The following is a 16,916-nucleotide window of genomic DNA, read 5'->3' as shown; positions in this document are numbered from 1 at the left end:
ACTTAATCTGCTAGACCAGGGATTCTTAAATTGGGTTTTAGGAACTTCTTTTAAAAAAAGTTTTGATAGCTATATTTCAACATAATTGATTTCCTTTATATTCCCACAGATTACATTGTATGTATTTAAAAACATTATTCAGAGGAGTCCATGGGATTCACCAGATTGTTGAAGGGGTCCATGACAACAGAGGTGGAGCCACTGTAGATATTTGGAGCATTTTAACCACATGATTTAGCAAGATTATGCTCTGGCCAGACAACCTGAGCAGTGAAGTGTAGAAAGGGAGAGGCAGGCTAGAGGCAGGGAATTTAGGAGGCTGTCATGATAGCAGAGAAGCCCCTAAACCCAAGGTCGAGCTCAGCCAACAATACTACCAAGTGCTGCCTGAACCAGATTAAAATGTAACTGGGAAATATTTAACAAAATACATTCAAATATAATAAGACACAGATAATGTTAATATGTGGTTTTCTAAGTCAATGTGGCCCACAGGGATCTTTATGTAAAGTTAGTAGCCCCTGTTTCTATTCAAATTTGATGCCACGGCCATAAACTATGGTGCTGGCAATGAAGAAAAGAAGAGATTGCCGTAAAAGACATTAAGAAAGAAAAAGCGACCTGATGTGGAAGACGAGTCCAAATCTCACCTTAGACACTTACTGGCCGTGTGACTTTGGGCAAGTCACTCAATTTCTCTGAGCCTCACTGTCCTAATCTGTACAATAGGGATAATTAATTGTACCTACTTCACAGGATTCATATAAGGATAAGTGAGTTACAAGCTAAAGCACTTTTATAAACCTTAAAGCACAAACTAGTGTTAGCCATTGTTGTTGCTGTTATCCTTGTAATTACTGGAATAAGACTCTTTCCAAGGGCAGCAAATTGACCCCAAAGGCAATGGAAGTAGGCTAATAAGGACAGTGCTTTTACTACCCCCCAGTGGTTTCTGATTAGGACCTCTCCCAGAGAAGAAACAATATTTCTTCTGTTGTGAAACTGGTTTCATCTCAGCCATAAAATACTTTTCAAATAAAATTTTGTTTACCAAGTTCTGTTCTGAGTAAGGGATTTGCTCCTTTCAATAAAGCAGTTTGCATTTCAGGCTGCTGGGGAAGTAAACAGGCATGATGTGCACATAAAGTTCCACCTCGCTCCAAGGAAAGAAATTAACAGTGAAGAGTAGTTAAGAATGAGAATAACCTGGTAAAATGTCTCCTCCAGATTGGAGATTTGGAAAAACCAGTCATGGGGTGACCTAGCTCCTTTACCAAAGTTGTCCCTCCACAGAGTCCTGAAGAAGGTTTTCTTCATTTTATTCCAGTCTTGGAAAAAGTTAGTAAAGACCTTAGGTGCTCATTGCAGTGTGAAGGAAATTTAGGGCAGGTTTACTAGACTTCCTGTGGCTAAATGAACATAAATGAAACATAACATAAAATGAAAGGAGTGAATTAAAGGAAGGAATGTTTCTATATCATTTGATATCTAAACTAGCCCAAAGGTCAAACCAAGGGAAGGTTGTTTGATGTCTGATGACAAATTAAGAATTCTGGTTTAAGCTGATAGAGGAAAAAGTTAGAGCTGGTGCTACCTGTATCAAACAGTAACTAAATCATTTGATTTAGTGACAATTCCTACTTAGCCATCAATCTCAAGTTAATGTAGACCTGCACTATTATCTTTCAAGCAGCTGATTAGTTAAAGGTTAACTGTCTTTTTTTCAACTTGAGAGGTATTTAATGAGAATGATCAAGCACAAGGAATATCAAGGAAATTTCTAGTTCAACAATAAACATACAAAATGAGTTCTATAATTTGAGAAGAAGGTCAGCTGTCTCATTGAAGAGCTAGTTAGAATTTTAAGTATAATATGGGACATTCTTGGTTATAAATTTGGGGGAAGGGATGGATAAGTCTGAAGTGAGAGCCTCACACGACTCTCTGGCAAAGGGTGCACCTTAGAGTTTGTACCCTGTGACTGTGGCAGTGCATTGAAATTACAGGCCCGATAAATGCTAGCTAAATCTGCTAGCTAAAAACTAGGAAATAACACAGAAATCCATCGAATGGGGACTGGCTAAACAAATCGTGTTACATGAACATAATGGAAAATTACTAGGTTGCAAGAAATGATGACAATGAGAAATTCAGAGAAGCGTGGAAAGCCTTCTGTGAATGGACATATAACAAAGTAAACAGAAGCAGGAAAATAATTTACGCAATGACTAGCACCATGTAAATGGAGAGAAGGAAAGGACCACACTGCACGCTTTGTAGTTATAATGACCAAGCTTGACCTAAGAGCAGAACTGAGAAAATGTACCTCTCTCTTTTGTTTACTGAGATGGGGAACTATGAGTATGGAATATTAGCAATCCTGGTAGACTTGGTTGATGTGTGGATGGTTTGGGGTTTATCGGGTTGGTTTTTTTGAAATTGTTCTTCTGTCTTTTATCCTTTGTTACAAGGGATGGCTGGCTTGGTAAGGGAATAGGGATGGGGTATAATGATGTAAGCAAAGATGTCCCCAAAAAATAAGTGAGAAAGAAGAGGAAAGAATTTCATTGAAAAAGTCTAACCTCACATGCAATGTTTCTACACCAGTGGACTGGGCTCCACCTCTGCAGAAGAGTAGGGAGAATGTCTTCCCAGAGCTCTTCTTCTGGCACCATGCTTCTTCTTTATAATTTTGCAACTTTTTTTTCATTGCTTTGTGAATGTCATTTTAAAATTTTATATTGTTGTACTCATTATCTATATTGTTATCCTGACTCTATTTACTTCACTCTACATCAGTTGATGTTAAGTCTTTCCATTCTTTTCTGCATTCATGTTTATTTTTTCTTCCAGTACAGTAATATTCTCTTACATTCCTGTGCCACAATTAGTTTAGCCATTCCCTAATCTGTGGTCATCTACTTTGTTTCAAGTTCTTTGCTACCATAAAAATGATGCTATAAATATTTTGTTATGTTAAAAAAATGTCCCTAAAAAGGTTTTTTAGCAGTAGATATGCAAAATTATACTATGAAGTGATAGCACTGTCACAGCCTCAGATCTGGGTGTGTTTCGTGGATTTGCTGTCTCTTTTCTTTGTATCCCCAGATCTACACATAGAGGGCATGCCATCCAAAAGTGAAGACGCTGACAATGAATGAGACTCACCTTCAGGTTTTTCTCCCACTGTGGTGAGCTCAGACTCTTGGCTGGGTTCACTGGTTCCATATACATTGATGGCCCGCACACGAAACTTGTACTCTCGATCTGGCAGCAAGTTCTGGACGCTAAAGGACGTGCTGCGGCATGTGGTCAATTCTTTCCACTCCTTGTCCACTGAGTCCCAGATCTCCACACTGTAGGAGAGCACAGCGCTTCCCCCATCATACGACGAACCATACCATGACAGAGTCAGTGATGAGCTCCGAATATCTGAGGCACAGGGTGTGCCTGCCGGGGGGTCTGGCTTATCTGGATACATGTAAACACAGGACAGACACAAACACCTTAATAATTTCAAGGAAAGTCTAGTCCATTCACTCTAATAACTGGAAGACAATGGGTAGAAATTGCAGAGAGTAAAAGCGTTCTAACAATTAGAGAGAACCAGAAATGGAATGAGCTAGTCTTGGGAGGTGGTAGGTTCCTCTTTCTCCCCCTTATTGAGGGTTTTCAAGCCGAGGCTGGATGACCACTTGTCAAAGATGTTGTATTGAGGATTCTTTGCAGGTAGCAATTGGACTAGGTGGCTGTTGAAGGCTCTCCCTACTCTGAAATTCTGTGATTCTGTAATTCAGAACCACTTATTTATGACTTTGGAATGAAGCCTGACACATAGACATAACAACAAATGATTGTTCCCCAAAGAGTCAAAATGGAATATGCATCTGTTTGTTCAAAGGACCTTGTTATGGCTCTGTGTGTGTGTGTGTGTGTGTGTGTGTGTGTAACAGGACTTCCAGCTCATAAGTCATGATTTCCTGTGCTGAGTCTAAGTCATAAACACATTTCTCAGAACAGCCTGAATTCAGACCCTAGCTTTCCCCGTGGCTTGCTGTGTGACCTTAACAAGCCTCTTTACCTCTCTGGGCTCAGGTTCCCACCTCTGTACAATGGAGAGGGTCAGCCCTGTCCATCCTTGGCTCTCATGGTGGGTACAAATTAGATAAGAAATATTTATGAGCAAACCCTGACAATATGTCACTAGCTCTCCTACTGGAATTTTGGAAGATAAGGCAGTGTTTGCCATTCTCAGGGGTCAAGAAGACTCTTGCTCATGGAACTGAGCTAATCCGGTTGAATTCTGATCAAATACAAAAATGCCCACTTTTCCAAGGATAGATTGCTCCTAAGAGATGCAATGAACCATTTAAAAAACTCCAGGAGTGGAATTTCCTAGCAAGGTCAATTAGCCTTTCACCTATCCAATGCAAGGCACTCCATCTAGTGGCAAAGAGGGCCAACTGTGGGACACAGAGTATCAATGGGGAAAAAAAAGACTTTCTAATAGGGATATCAGGAAAGTCCACGGCTATGAAAAACAAGGACTGGAGGGACACTGTGACATAAGAATAGGATGCAGGAGACCAATAAATTTTTGCTGAGGTTTTAAACTGTAACCAACTTTGTGAGATACTAGTAATGTCTGTGTGGGTCTGAGCTAAGAGGTCTTCAATACATTTCTAAATTTTCTTTTTAAAATGTTCTTTTTAAAACGGTTTGTTCTTAACTTGACTCTAAACAAGGGTGGATAAAATGCATCCTTTGTTATAGTGGAATAAGCACTGGTTCTGAAGTTAGAGGACTTGGGTTCAAATTTTACCTGTGTGACCTTGTGCATATCCATTAATATCCCTGGGCCTTAGTTTCCTCATCTGAAAAATCTATGTATGTGGGACAGGGAGCAGGGGGAGGTTCGGGGTAGACTAGATGGTCCCTAAGCTCCTTTTCAGCTTGAAATATATGGCCCTATTCCCTTCTTTGCTGAAGTATGGTACTATGGGTAAGGAACACTGTATATACTGTCATATTTGGGGGATGTGTTGGTTAGTTCTAATTGTCTTTTCCCTGACTTCTCCCTTTCCTTTTTCCCTTTTTCTTACGAGGGGTGGTTCTCTGAGGATGGACGTGGGAAGGGATATATGTGAAAATGAAAAGTGATATGAAAACAAAAGATAGAAATTAAAATGTAAATAAAATTAATTTTTCCCTAGAGAATATTTTAGAATAATTTCTAGTTTTAACTATGATCTTTTGGTATTCTAGTGAATTAGAATCAAATTACAAAAGTGGCTAGTTGTTAAGCATTAATGACATGTTAATTTTTGGGTCTACTTAAGAATATGGTTAAGTTAAAAAAATTTAAGGGGAGGAGGAAAAGACCTGTTAAATAAGCCCTTTTCCCAAAATAGTAAATTAGCTGGGAAATTTCTACATTAATGTAGATACGCACTATGTTTCATTTTTTTTTCTTTCTGCCACAGGGGGAGAAAAAACTAGGTTTAGCTCTGAGATGTATGTGGCAGATAGACCTTTGGCTTTGGAAAAGAAGAGCCTTACAGCTGAGGGGGCAATTGTGGGATAAGTTATAATTCCAAACGAAAACATTGTTATTTTGGGGGTGGCGGTGGGTGGGAAGAGATACCATAAAGGTTAAGAAGGAAAGAATTAAGGATCATAACAATTATATGACGAGGAAGGTATCAAACTGCTGCTACTATTACTACGTTTCACCATGTCGGACTAGAAGCCACTTGAAGGTAGAGTCCGTATTTTTGTCAATGATGCACAAAATACAGAGACCTAGGACCGTATGAAGGAATGAAAGGAGTCACAGATAAAAATCCTAAAAAGGGTTACTCCCAAAGCAGTCAGATTTTCCCATACTTTTTCAGATTCCTCGTACATACCCACACAAGCACACACATGCTTTCTACATGCAAGGCATTTACACACAGCACTAGGCACTTGACTTTGTGTCTCCCTTGGCATTCTTGCCAATCCTATAGTGAAGGAGCTAGAACAACAGGGAGTGGGGGTGGGGGGAAGAGGGAAGGGAAGAGCTGGGAGGGAAAGGCTAGTCCCAATCTCCACAGCTCCAGTGGAATTCTCTCTCACACGTTCTTATTCACAGGAACACAGTTAATCCAACCACTCTAGCTCTACGGCCTTTTCTTTCTCAGGAACAGAATCTTCTAGTCCTAATCCGGGGTTACTCTCTGCTACGCTTTTGTAACAACAGCAAACATTTATATAGTGCTTTAAAGTATGCAAATTGCTTTAAAAATATCTCCTGGTTTCCCCCTGGGTCTGGGAGGTAGGGGCTATTGTTTTCCTCATTTTATAACTGGATTGTATGTTAGCAATACGGACACATAAAGTAACAAACTCATAACCTGGGCTGTCCTGTGTCACCTCCTATGGGCACATGAAGTAACAAACACATAACCTGGGCTGTCCTGTGTCACCTCCTATGGACACATGAAGTAACAAACACATAACCTAGGCTGTCCTGTGTCACCTCCTATGGACACATGAAGTAACAAACTCATAACCTGGGCTGTCCTGTGTCACCTCCTATGGACACATGAAGTAACAAACACATAACCTAGGCTGTCCTGTGGGCATTTCTTCTCCCTCTACCCTAGCACCTTGCCTCAGATAGTAAAGGAAGAGTCAAGGGTCTTTCTGATACCCAAAGAACACCTTAATATATTCCTGAATTGACCTTAAAAAAAAACCTGCATGAATTAAGAATCCATAGGGAAATGCTGTGATTTCATTGGTGCAGGCACTGATTCCACCAGTATTTTCCAATAACTACATGAAAGTCTCCTTGAGATTCTGGGGCTGAAAATTCATCTCCCTGAGGCTAATCAGTGGCTGAACTTTGAGGGGGAAAGGTCAATCTATTTTTTTTAAAAGGGAAAAAAATAAGTTGTAGACTATACAAAAGGGAACAAAGTTTTAATATTTTGGAATAGAAAAAGTGATACAAAGTCAGCAAAGCTAAGAAAGTGTTTCCAAGTCGATGTCCTACTTGGACATTCTTTAATCAATCAACAGGGCCATCTGTAATGAACACACTCATTGCTAGTTTGCAAATAGGTGCTGCTAAAGTGTTTGAAAGGTTTGTCTCAAGTAAGTTTACATGACTCCTTTATAATGTTGTTTATGTGGTTCACATTCTTAGCAAATTCTGTTCATGGAGAATGCATTGGTGTTTATGGAAAGGTAAATCTCGGCTCAATTCAAATTGAATTATCAGTACATCATTCTGAATTAGGGGGGTCTGAATGAATGAATGAGACTTTACTGTATATAAATATGAGTCCTCATTTCACTGAACCATTCTATTCTTAGCTCTGTGAGGGGGAAGCAGACAGAAAGCACCATTTGCCTCCATTCCATTCCCCTTCGAGGTTATTTAGAAGGGACGGTATTTAACATGCTGGTCCTGCCAGCTGGCTGGCCGCCATGCCGATGGCCCCTGTCAGTGCTGGCCTCACAAAATAAGAAACTAAACCATAAAAGGCTACAACTGCAGGATGGCTGAAGGGGGGCGGGGGTAAAGCCCGTGGGGGAGGATAGTATATGTGTGGGTGTGGGGGGAATGTCACGGAAAAAAGCAGTTCAAGCAGCCAGCCCCCAAAACAGCACAGCAGAAGGGAGATAAAACTATGAGCTTAAGAGAATTAACACTTGCTAGGGGTGGGGGAATTCTGTACTCATACACTCCTATTCTATGCACCTGAAGGAACAGTCCAACTTAACCTCACCCATGGAGCAGACAAGCCAATTACTTACTCCTCATTCCAATGAAGTTAATATCTAGTGCCCTCAAAAGACAGTTAGGATGGGGGAGGGGTCATAGAAATAATTGGTCTCACCATTTTACAGATGGGGAAAATGAAGCCCAGACATGTTACAAGTAAGAGGAAGAATCAGAGGGGGAGGAAGAAAAAGAGAAAAATCTTACTCCCATCCCTCAACCCTTAACTCCTCACAAAAATTGCTGATTTCAGCTAATGGAACAAGAGATGAGAAGATAGAAGACGTGAAGAGGAAGAAAGAAGTAGAAAGAAAGAATGGGAGATACGGAAAAGAAGGAAAAGGAGATGGAGAATGGAAGAAGGAAAGCAAAAATTTGAAAAGAGAATTGAAGAAAAGAGGAAGAAGGGAAGGAAGGGAGAGGAGAGGGAGAAAAGAGCAGATTGGAGATAAAAGAGGGAAAACAAGAATGAAGAGGCAGCTCCTGAAAGAAGGAGGGAGAAAACATGAATTAGTAGCTAATATGAGGTACTTGGATTCTTTGGGAATGCCTGGGCTCCCTGACTTCTGCCTTGGGAGTAATGGAGAGGGTGGGTGAACAGAGAAAGTGGCCCAATCTCACTAAAGGTTTATTGGACTCTTTGTTCAAGTAGTCTGGGGTTGCTCTGGAGCTGGAATTAACTGTCATGTTTTTGTAGCTGTTCTTAAATGAGTCCCATGGTTACCTCTCTCCACCTTCCAACCTCAATTTCTCTTCAGTCTCCTGAGTCACAGCACCTTTTGCTCACCCCAACTTCCCCACTCAATAGCTTCCTCCCCTTAACATCCTCTTAAAAACTCAGAGTCCCCACCCCTAATACTTTTGGTTTTTAAAGAAACAGCGGAAAGGAAAATAAGCAACTTCCCAGTTGGTCGACACATACCACCACAAACTACTTGGTGTCAGTGGTTTTGAGTCTCATGATTTTTGCATTCTTTTTCATGCCTTTTTACTCTTTCCCCACCTCCAGTCTTCTTTTCTTTTTCTCTAGCCTGTTCTTTTTCTCTGCTTCCTTCTTCTCACCATTTATCTTCTTCCCATCTCTTGTCCCATTAGCTGAAGTCAGCTATTTTTTGGTAAGGGATGGTGGGGTGAGAGATGGGAGTAAACATTTTTTCCTCTCCTTCTCCCCAACTAATTCTATTATTTGTAGTATGTCTGAGCTTAATTTTTCCAGCCCAATAATTCCTTCTGCCATGAGGACACTCCTTACCTCTACCTGTCCACAAAGTGGCCTCTGATAGGCTAGGAGTTGGGAGACTTGTCTCCTAGTCCTTACTTTGAGTTCTGATTGCAGTAACCTCTGCAGAACCTGAGCACCCATCAGGAGGGAGCCAGCTATGGAGACTGTACTCTGTGTGTGTGTGTGTGTGTGTGTGTGTGTGTGTGTGTGTATGTGCACAGCTGTGTGCAGGAAGGTAATGTGGTAGGAATCAGATCTGAAGCTTTCAGAGCTGAGAACAGATGGAGAAGCCACATGTTCATAAGCATAGTAGATACACCTACAAACCCACCCAAATACCTGCACACACATGCAAGCAAACACATCCACAAACACACAGCACATCCAGGCAGAGAGGCCAGTTTTGTGAGTGTCTGCTCATCTCAGTGGATAGTGCCGGGGGTTCTCCACTTCCGACATCCCTGGAAGCCTTTATGGGCGCCGTCTTTTTCTCCGCCTCGCCCCAACCATTCCTTTGGCCTGGCCCACTCACCCACAACGGTGACATTGACTTGAGCTTGCTTGGTGCCCAGCTTGTTCTCGGCCAGCAGCGTGTAGCAGCCGCAGTGCTCCTGCCTGGTGGCAAGGATGGTGAGCTTGCTGCCATTCTCATTGCTCTCGATCTTGATGTGTTCACTCTCTTGGATCTGGGGGAGGAAATGGTGTGATGAGCACGGCCAGAGTGAAGAAAGAGGATCTCCCCCCCCCCCCCACTCCCCGACTCGCCTGTCCCTGCCCAGCCCTCCTAGAATAGAGAGGGATTGTCCTCTGCTCCTGGTTACAGAGGAGCTAGGGCTGATCTGTGACAGACGCAGTTCCATCTAGAGGCAATCAGTCAATTAGTCAGTCAATGAATCAATAAGCATTTAGTGAATATGTCCTAGCACCAGACACTGTTCTAGGTAGAGGGAATACAGAGACAAAAAAGAAACCATCTTGGCCCTCAAGTAGCTCATGTACTGGGGAGGGGGTTAGGATGGGATACAACACATTCTGTGTGTATCTGTACACACACATGGTAGATTATATATTATATGTATAATATATAATATGGCATATGATACACACATACATGTGGCTCAGTGGATAGAACATGAAGACCGGAGTCAGGAAAATCTGAATTCAAATCTGCCCTCAGACATTTACTAGCCGAGTAACCCTGGGCAAGTTACTTAACCCTGTTTGCCTCAGTTTCCCCCATCTGTAAAATGAGGCAGAGAAGGAAAGGGCAAACCACTCCAGTATCTTTACCAAGATAACCCCAAATGGGGTCATAAAGAGCCAAACACGACTGAAATGATTGAAAAACAACAAATATATACAAACACATGTGACATATATTCGTATACAAACACACACACACACATATGTATATGAGATAAATGCAACAGGCAGTATGTCATAATAGATAGCTGGCCAGGGGTTGCGGGTGCAGGGTCGGGAGAACCTGGGCAAATCACTCAGCCTCTCAATGCTCTAGGCAACTCTCTAAGGCTCGACATTGCAGAGAAGGTACCAATCTGCATTGGCAGAGGGAACTTCCTTGCTTGGGACTAGCCTGTGCCAAAGGAATCACAGGTCCAGTCCCCTATTACTAAATAGAAGGTAAATTTAGGAGGGAGGCGTTAATATCTGGAAGGGGGGGATCACAAGAGGCCTTACGTAAAAGAGGGTGGATGACCTCTAGTGGAGGAGACGGCCTCTGGCCCTGGGGTTCTGTGGGTTCACTTTTCACACTCTTTTTCTCTCTTAGCTCATAGACAAATTCTCCATTTCAGTAACTTGGCGGGGTCCCTGGCCCATGGTTCTAGGCAAAAGAAGCTGTGGAAAGCCTCTGAGTGTTGGCTAGGAAGGGAGAGGAGAATGAACTATTTCAGCACTTCGTTGGCCCCTAGGCTCAGAGTCAGGGAGCTTCCCAATCTTCCCTCACCTTTCTGAGTTTAGGATTATAGAAAAACTTTTTAGAAACCTTTTCCAGTAGAATCCCAATTTCTCAAAACTGAAAAATCCTTAGTGTAGTTATCTTAACGAAGCATGAAAAATTCAGGGATCCTTTGTTATTCCTTGATGATCCTGGGTGGTATGACCCAAGGTTATAGCTTGGAAGTCCCAAGAATGTCCTTCCTCTCCTCCCACATCTCTATCTTCGTAGTACTCAGGTTCTTTTCCTCCTCCCTCCTCCATCCCTATACCCAGTACTAGCCTGGCTCTCCATGCTCTGGGGATATCTACAATACCTTGTTAATAGAGCAAGAAAGGGCTCAGGAGAAAGGGGCTCCCAGGTTTCTGCAACATACATAGACACCTGCAGACTTACACACAAAAAAGACACAAGTCCCTGCCTTACATGTGGATGTCTTCCAAAACTTTATTTGTTAGGTCTAAGGCTCAGAACATGAAACACATTTCCCCACAGAAACAAGCTTCCTCACAGTGATTAAATCCCCAAGCTAATCCCCAAAAGCCCATTTAACCCATAATATGGCTGGCCTGTAGAATTATTGTCAATAAGAGAACTAATCCCACCTATTTTATGGGTTGAGCTAGCTTTTCGTGAGCTACCACCGAAGCATCTCTAGTACCCATCTCCTTCCTTCAACGAACACAACCTCTTGGGGAGGCTGAGGTCACAACCTAGTTCATGGTCTAATCACCTCTCACCTGGACTTTTACAACCACCTCTTAATGGATCTCCCTGCCTCCAGTCACTCCGCTCTTCAAGCCACCCTACACAACAGCCAAAATCATCCTCCTAAGGCAGAAGTCTGATCACATCATTTCTCCACTCAAAAAAACCTTCACTTGTTCCTGATTGGTTCTAGAGCAGGAGATCCTGACCTCTTTTGTATCCTGGACCCATTTGACAGCCTGGTGAATCCTATAGACCCCTTCTCAGAATCAGGCTTTAAAATATATAAACTAAAATGCATGAGATTATGATAGAGACAGATTCTACTGAACAACAGTTATTGGAATATTAAACAAGCTCATGAACCCCATTTTAACAACTCCCTACTCCTGGATAAAATCCAAAATCCTCTACATGACCATTTAAAAGTATCCTCCACAATCCGGCTCCAAGTTACCTTTCCTGACTTCTTTCATTTTTCTCACCTTACTACCTTCTATGTTCCAGCCAAACTGGGTTATTAGCCGTACTCTAAACTCTGCATTCCATCTTCTAACTCTGAACAAACCATTCCTGATGGTTGGAATGTATTCTTCACTCAACTCAGGCTTTTGGTCCTTTTTCTTCCATCAAAATTCAGCTTAAGTGCCCACCTCCTTCCTCCTCTCTTTGTTGGTCCCCCCACCCTCAATTTATCTCATTCCTTCTCAATCTCTCTCTCTCTCTCTCTCTCTCTCTCTCTCTCTCTCTCTCTCTCATTTCTCTCCCTCCCCAACCATCTCTCTCTCTCCCTTACTTCCCTACCTCTCATTCTCTCTCCCAATTTCCTTTCCCTACTTTCTCTCTCCCTCACTCTCCCCCATTTTCCTTCTCTCTCTCTCTCACTTCTCTCTCTCTAAATCTATCTTCTATCTATCTATCTATCTATCTATCTATCTATCTATCTATCTATCCTTCTCTCCCTCTCTCACTTCTCTCTCTCTAAATCTATCTTCTATCTATCTATCTATCTATCTATCTATCTATCTATCTATCTATCTACCTATCTATCTATCTATCTATCTATCTATCTATCTATCTATCTACCTATCTATAGGATTCCTCTTCCCCATCCCTTGGGAAAGCTTTAGAAACATAAATAAAAATGCAGCACAGCATAGATGTTAATTTGTGGTTTTCTAAGTAAATATGCATCCATTTCTATATGAGTATGGCATTCTTGCCATGTGTAAGTTCTTTGAGGCTAGGTCCTGTTTCATTTTTGTCTTTGTATCACATCGCATTCAACATTCAACTGCTTCCATGAACACATCGCCGGTTCCACTTTCCACTTCTTGTTCTGGAAAGTATAATACAACCAAAACACCATTGCTTTTGGAACACAACTCTGACTTCCCAGAACAAAACAACCAAACCATCCCTGGATGCCACTCCTGCTTTTTTTTTTTTTTAACTAGACAGTCTTGTCTTGCTGAGACTTAATATACAATAGCCACTCATTGGGTGATCCCATTATTGAATGGCATGGGAGCTCTGACCTGCTCCCTTTCTGACCTGGGCTCATTTACCTCTATTTAGGTTGGTGGGCTCCCACTCTCAGACTGTGTTCATGCTGGATTGGGCGTGGTTCTTAGTGAGAAGGGCATATGGTATCTTAGGAAATACTTTTAACTCTGCCTCTGCCTGGATGTTAGTAAATACATAAATTTATGAGTTGAGTGTTTGTATATTTAGGAGTGCCCACACACACAAAGTTTAAAACAGGCATTAAAATTTGTGTTGGCAGGGATGGGGTAGGGATAGAAGACACCTTCCCACACAGCCAAACTGGGTGAATGCCCATTTTCTGCCATGCTACAGGCTGAAACCCAAGCCAATAGCACCCTCCTGGAATAGGCCTTTGTCATCAGGTATGTTGGAGACCCTAGAAGGCCAGCTTGTTTAGAGCATCTTAAAATGTCTGCATGGCCTTGCATTGCTATAGAGATGCGTTATCTAGTTTCATTGTATCCTCACACCAGACATATGAAACAAGTATGGGGCAGGGGCAAGGATAATTTTTCCTTCTATACAGATGGAGAGTCTGATGCTTGAAGAAAGGAGGTGACTTATCTACAGTTACACTGCAAATTTGGGGTCGAAGAAGAGATGACAACTCAGGCCTCCTCATCCTAACACATGTAACATCGTATAATATCTTTATCTGTAATTGTGTCCTACTCCCCTACTAGGTTATGAACTCTATGAGGTCAGGGGCCACCTCCGCTCTACGTTTTGTATTTCCTTCAGCACCTGATATGGTGCTCTGTATACAGTAGGTGATTAACAAATGTTTGTGGTTGTTGTTGGTCATTTAATTCACCTAGACTCTGGATAGGACCAAAAATAGATTGGCAGAGAGATCACTCTCATTTGGAAACACCTCTGAGAAGGAAAAGTCGATGCCTCCTTTGGGTATCCATGGCTCTGTGGCTCCCCATGAAAGCCACCTAAAACATATGGTGACCTCTCTGATTTGTAAAGATCTCTCAGTAGGAAAAGAGTCCCTATGCCTCCTTTGGGTCCCCATTAAAAGATTCCCCCCTAACATACACATACATCTATTCCCACTTCTTGGTCAGGTCCTGACCCCTCAAATTCCCCACCCATGAAGATTACCTGCTTTCGGAACTTCATCCAAGTGCAAGTGATGGGCTGGGTGCCTGCAACTTTACAGAACAACTCTACGGACTCTCCAGCTCGAACCTTCTTATCCTCAGGGAACTGGATAATCTGGGGAGGAAGAGCTAGAGGGCAAGAGAGAAAGGGAGTCAGAGAAATAAAGAGATCAAGAAAAAGCCAGGTAGGCAGATAGATGGAGACGGAGAGAACACACTACTCTGAAGAACAGCTGAACCTCTTCCCATCAGAAGTTGGTTCCCTGATATATGGTGCACTGAGCTGCATTCGATATGGCATGGGATGGTCATAGGCATGTGGTCATAGACTGTTAGTCTGCCTCCTTCTTCTTCATCCCCACACTTTCAGGGAGAGAACTAGAAACTGGGGCTTAGTTTGAGAGCTGTGACATGAGGCTTAGGAAACCTTTCCTGATAAACCACACTCAGCTGTAGTCAGATTCTTAACACAGCATCCCCTTGTTATTCATGTTGAATGGTATTGTCCATTTATTTTATTGCAATGCAATGCAACGAAGTATAACACAAATTGATGAAACACCCATGATGTGCTAGGCAAAAGGAAGCCTGCTGAAGTGGATGCAGTTACCTGCCTCTGACATATACTATCTGTGCAACTATGGCCAAGTCACTTATACTCTCAATGCCCTAACTTATGGTCTCTCAAATTGTAAGCTGAGGAAAAGCTGCTGGTCTTCATCAATAGAGGCATCTTTTTTTAACGAATGAAATCACAGGTCCTGTCCCCCCAAAAAATGTTCCAGGCACAATCCTAGTCCTACAAAGACAAAAAATGAAAAAGTCCCTACTGTCCAGGATGTATATTCTAGTGAGTCAGGGAGATCATATACAGAGATAAACAAGGTCAAAGGGAGGAAATGAAATAGTCAAAATCCATGTGTCTGTTGCTTGTTTCCTGGGAATATGGCCTGCTTGCAGGGAGCATATAAGGGAGACAAAACCAATCCCACAGAAAAAGAACAAGAGAGACCTTGCAAAATGAATATATTGCAATTGGGCATGAACACTTGAGAAGAAGTAGACTATGGTGAGAGATGAACAGTAAGGGAAGATTTTCTCAGAAAATCACAGAATTTGAGAGTTGGGAGGGCTCTCAGTAGCTACTCTTCAACCCTCACAGGAAAGGAATCTCCATTAAAACATGACCAACAAGGAGTCATCCAGCCTCTGCTTGAAGACCCCTAAGAAGAAGATTCCATCTCCAGTGACAGTCCATTCCACTCTGGGATAGCTATAAATGATAGGAATTTTTTTTTTTCTGAAATCCTACCTAAATTTGCCTCCTTGCGGCTTCCATCCATTGCTCTGGGTTTCTGCCCTCTGGGGTCAAACAGAATAAGTCTAATCTCTCTTTTATAGTCCAGCCCTTCAAATTCTTAAAGACAGCTATCCTGGTTCCCCTCAATCTTCTCTTCTCCAGGCTAAACACCTCCAGTTCCTTCTACCTATCTTCATATGACAAAGACTGCAGGCCTTAACCTCCTGGTTTTGCAACCCTAGACACTCTCCAGATTATCTATGTTCTAAACTGTGGTTCCCAAAACTAAACACAATATTCCAGATGAAGTATGATGAAGGTTCTAGAACAACCTTTTTATTTTTATCACCTCTTTATTCCTAGAAGCTATGTCCCTCTTAGTGTAGTTAAATTTTAAGTAAGGCTTTGGGGAAAGGGAAGGACAGTCCATAGTGCTGTACAATGCTCTGGGCATAGTGTGTGCTCACAATGTTGATGAACTAATTTGTCATCAAGAATTCATTAAGTACCTATTATGTGCTAGACACTGTACTAAGCCCTGGAGGTACAAGGATGTAAGTAACAAACTCTGTCCTCAAGGAGCTTGGATTCTATTAGAGGAGACAACACATACATATGTAAGTATATACAATATACACATGAAATAAATGCAAGGTAATTTGGTGAGGGGCAGTAATAGTAGTTGATACAGTGGATAGAGCTCCAGACCTGGAGTCAGGAAGATCTGAGTTCAAATGTGACCTCAGACACTTACTAGCTGTGTGACCCTGGGCAAGTCACTTAGCTCTGTTTGCCTCATCTGTAAAATGAGCTGGAGAAGGAAATGGCAAACCACTCCAGGATCTTTGCCAAGAAAACCCTAAATGGGGTCGCAAAGAGTAGAACATAAGTGAAACAACTCAACTACAACAACACTAGCAGTTGTGGACATCAGAAAAAGTTTCACATTAAGCTAAGTTTTGAAGGAAATGAGATTCTAGGAAGCAGAGGTGAGGAGGGAGTGCATATCAGGTATGGGGTTCAGCCAGTGTAAAGGTCCAGAAAAAGGAGACCTGGTGTGATCTATTGGCTGAACTGTAGCATGAGGAAAGGGGATCAATGTATGATAAGACAGGAAATTAGGTTGGGGCCAAGTTGTAGAGGGTATTAAATGCCCAACAGAAGAGTTTATATCTCGTCCTGAGGGAACAGGGAGCCACTGGAGTTTGTTGGGTAGGATAGTGTCATAATCATATGTTGCATTAAAGGAAAATCACTTTGGCTGGAAGTAGAGGATGGAATGGAGATGGGAAAGATTC

General features: G+C 42.1%; 1 protein-coding gene across 2 annotated transcripts in view; it reads right to left on the bottom strand.

Annotated features, from left to right (window-relative positions):
* MYLK (myosin light chain kinase) overlaps positions 1-16,916 on the bottom strand; it is a 338,535-nt gene that overhangs the window by 59,825 nt on the left and 261,794 nt on the right. For both annotated transcript variants that reach the window (XM_036746782.1, XM_036746783.1), the window contains exons 20-22: positions 14,320-14,447; positions 9,526-9,679; positions 3,169-3,471 (exon numbers count right to left, since the gene is read on the bottom strand). In XM_036746782.1, coding sequence (XP_036602677.1) covers positions 3,169-3,471; positions 9,526-9,679; positions 14,320-14,447 — 585 coding nt within the window. The remainder of the gene's footprint in view (positions 1-3,168; positions 3,472-9,525; positions 9,680-14,319; positions 14,448-16,916) is intronic.

The sequence above is a fragment of the Trichosurus vulpecula genome, chromosome 2 (genome assembly GCF_011100635.1).
Source record: "Trichosurus vulpecula isolate mTriVul1 chromosome 2, mTriVul1.pri, whole genome shotgun sequence".
Lineage (NCBI taxonomy): Eukaryota > Metazoa > Chordata > Mammalia > Diprotodontia > Phalangeridae > Trichosurus > Trichosurus vulpecula.
This window is presented reverse-complemented; position numbering and strand designations above follow the sequence as displayed.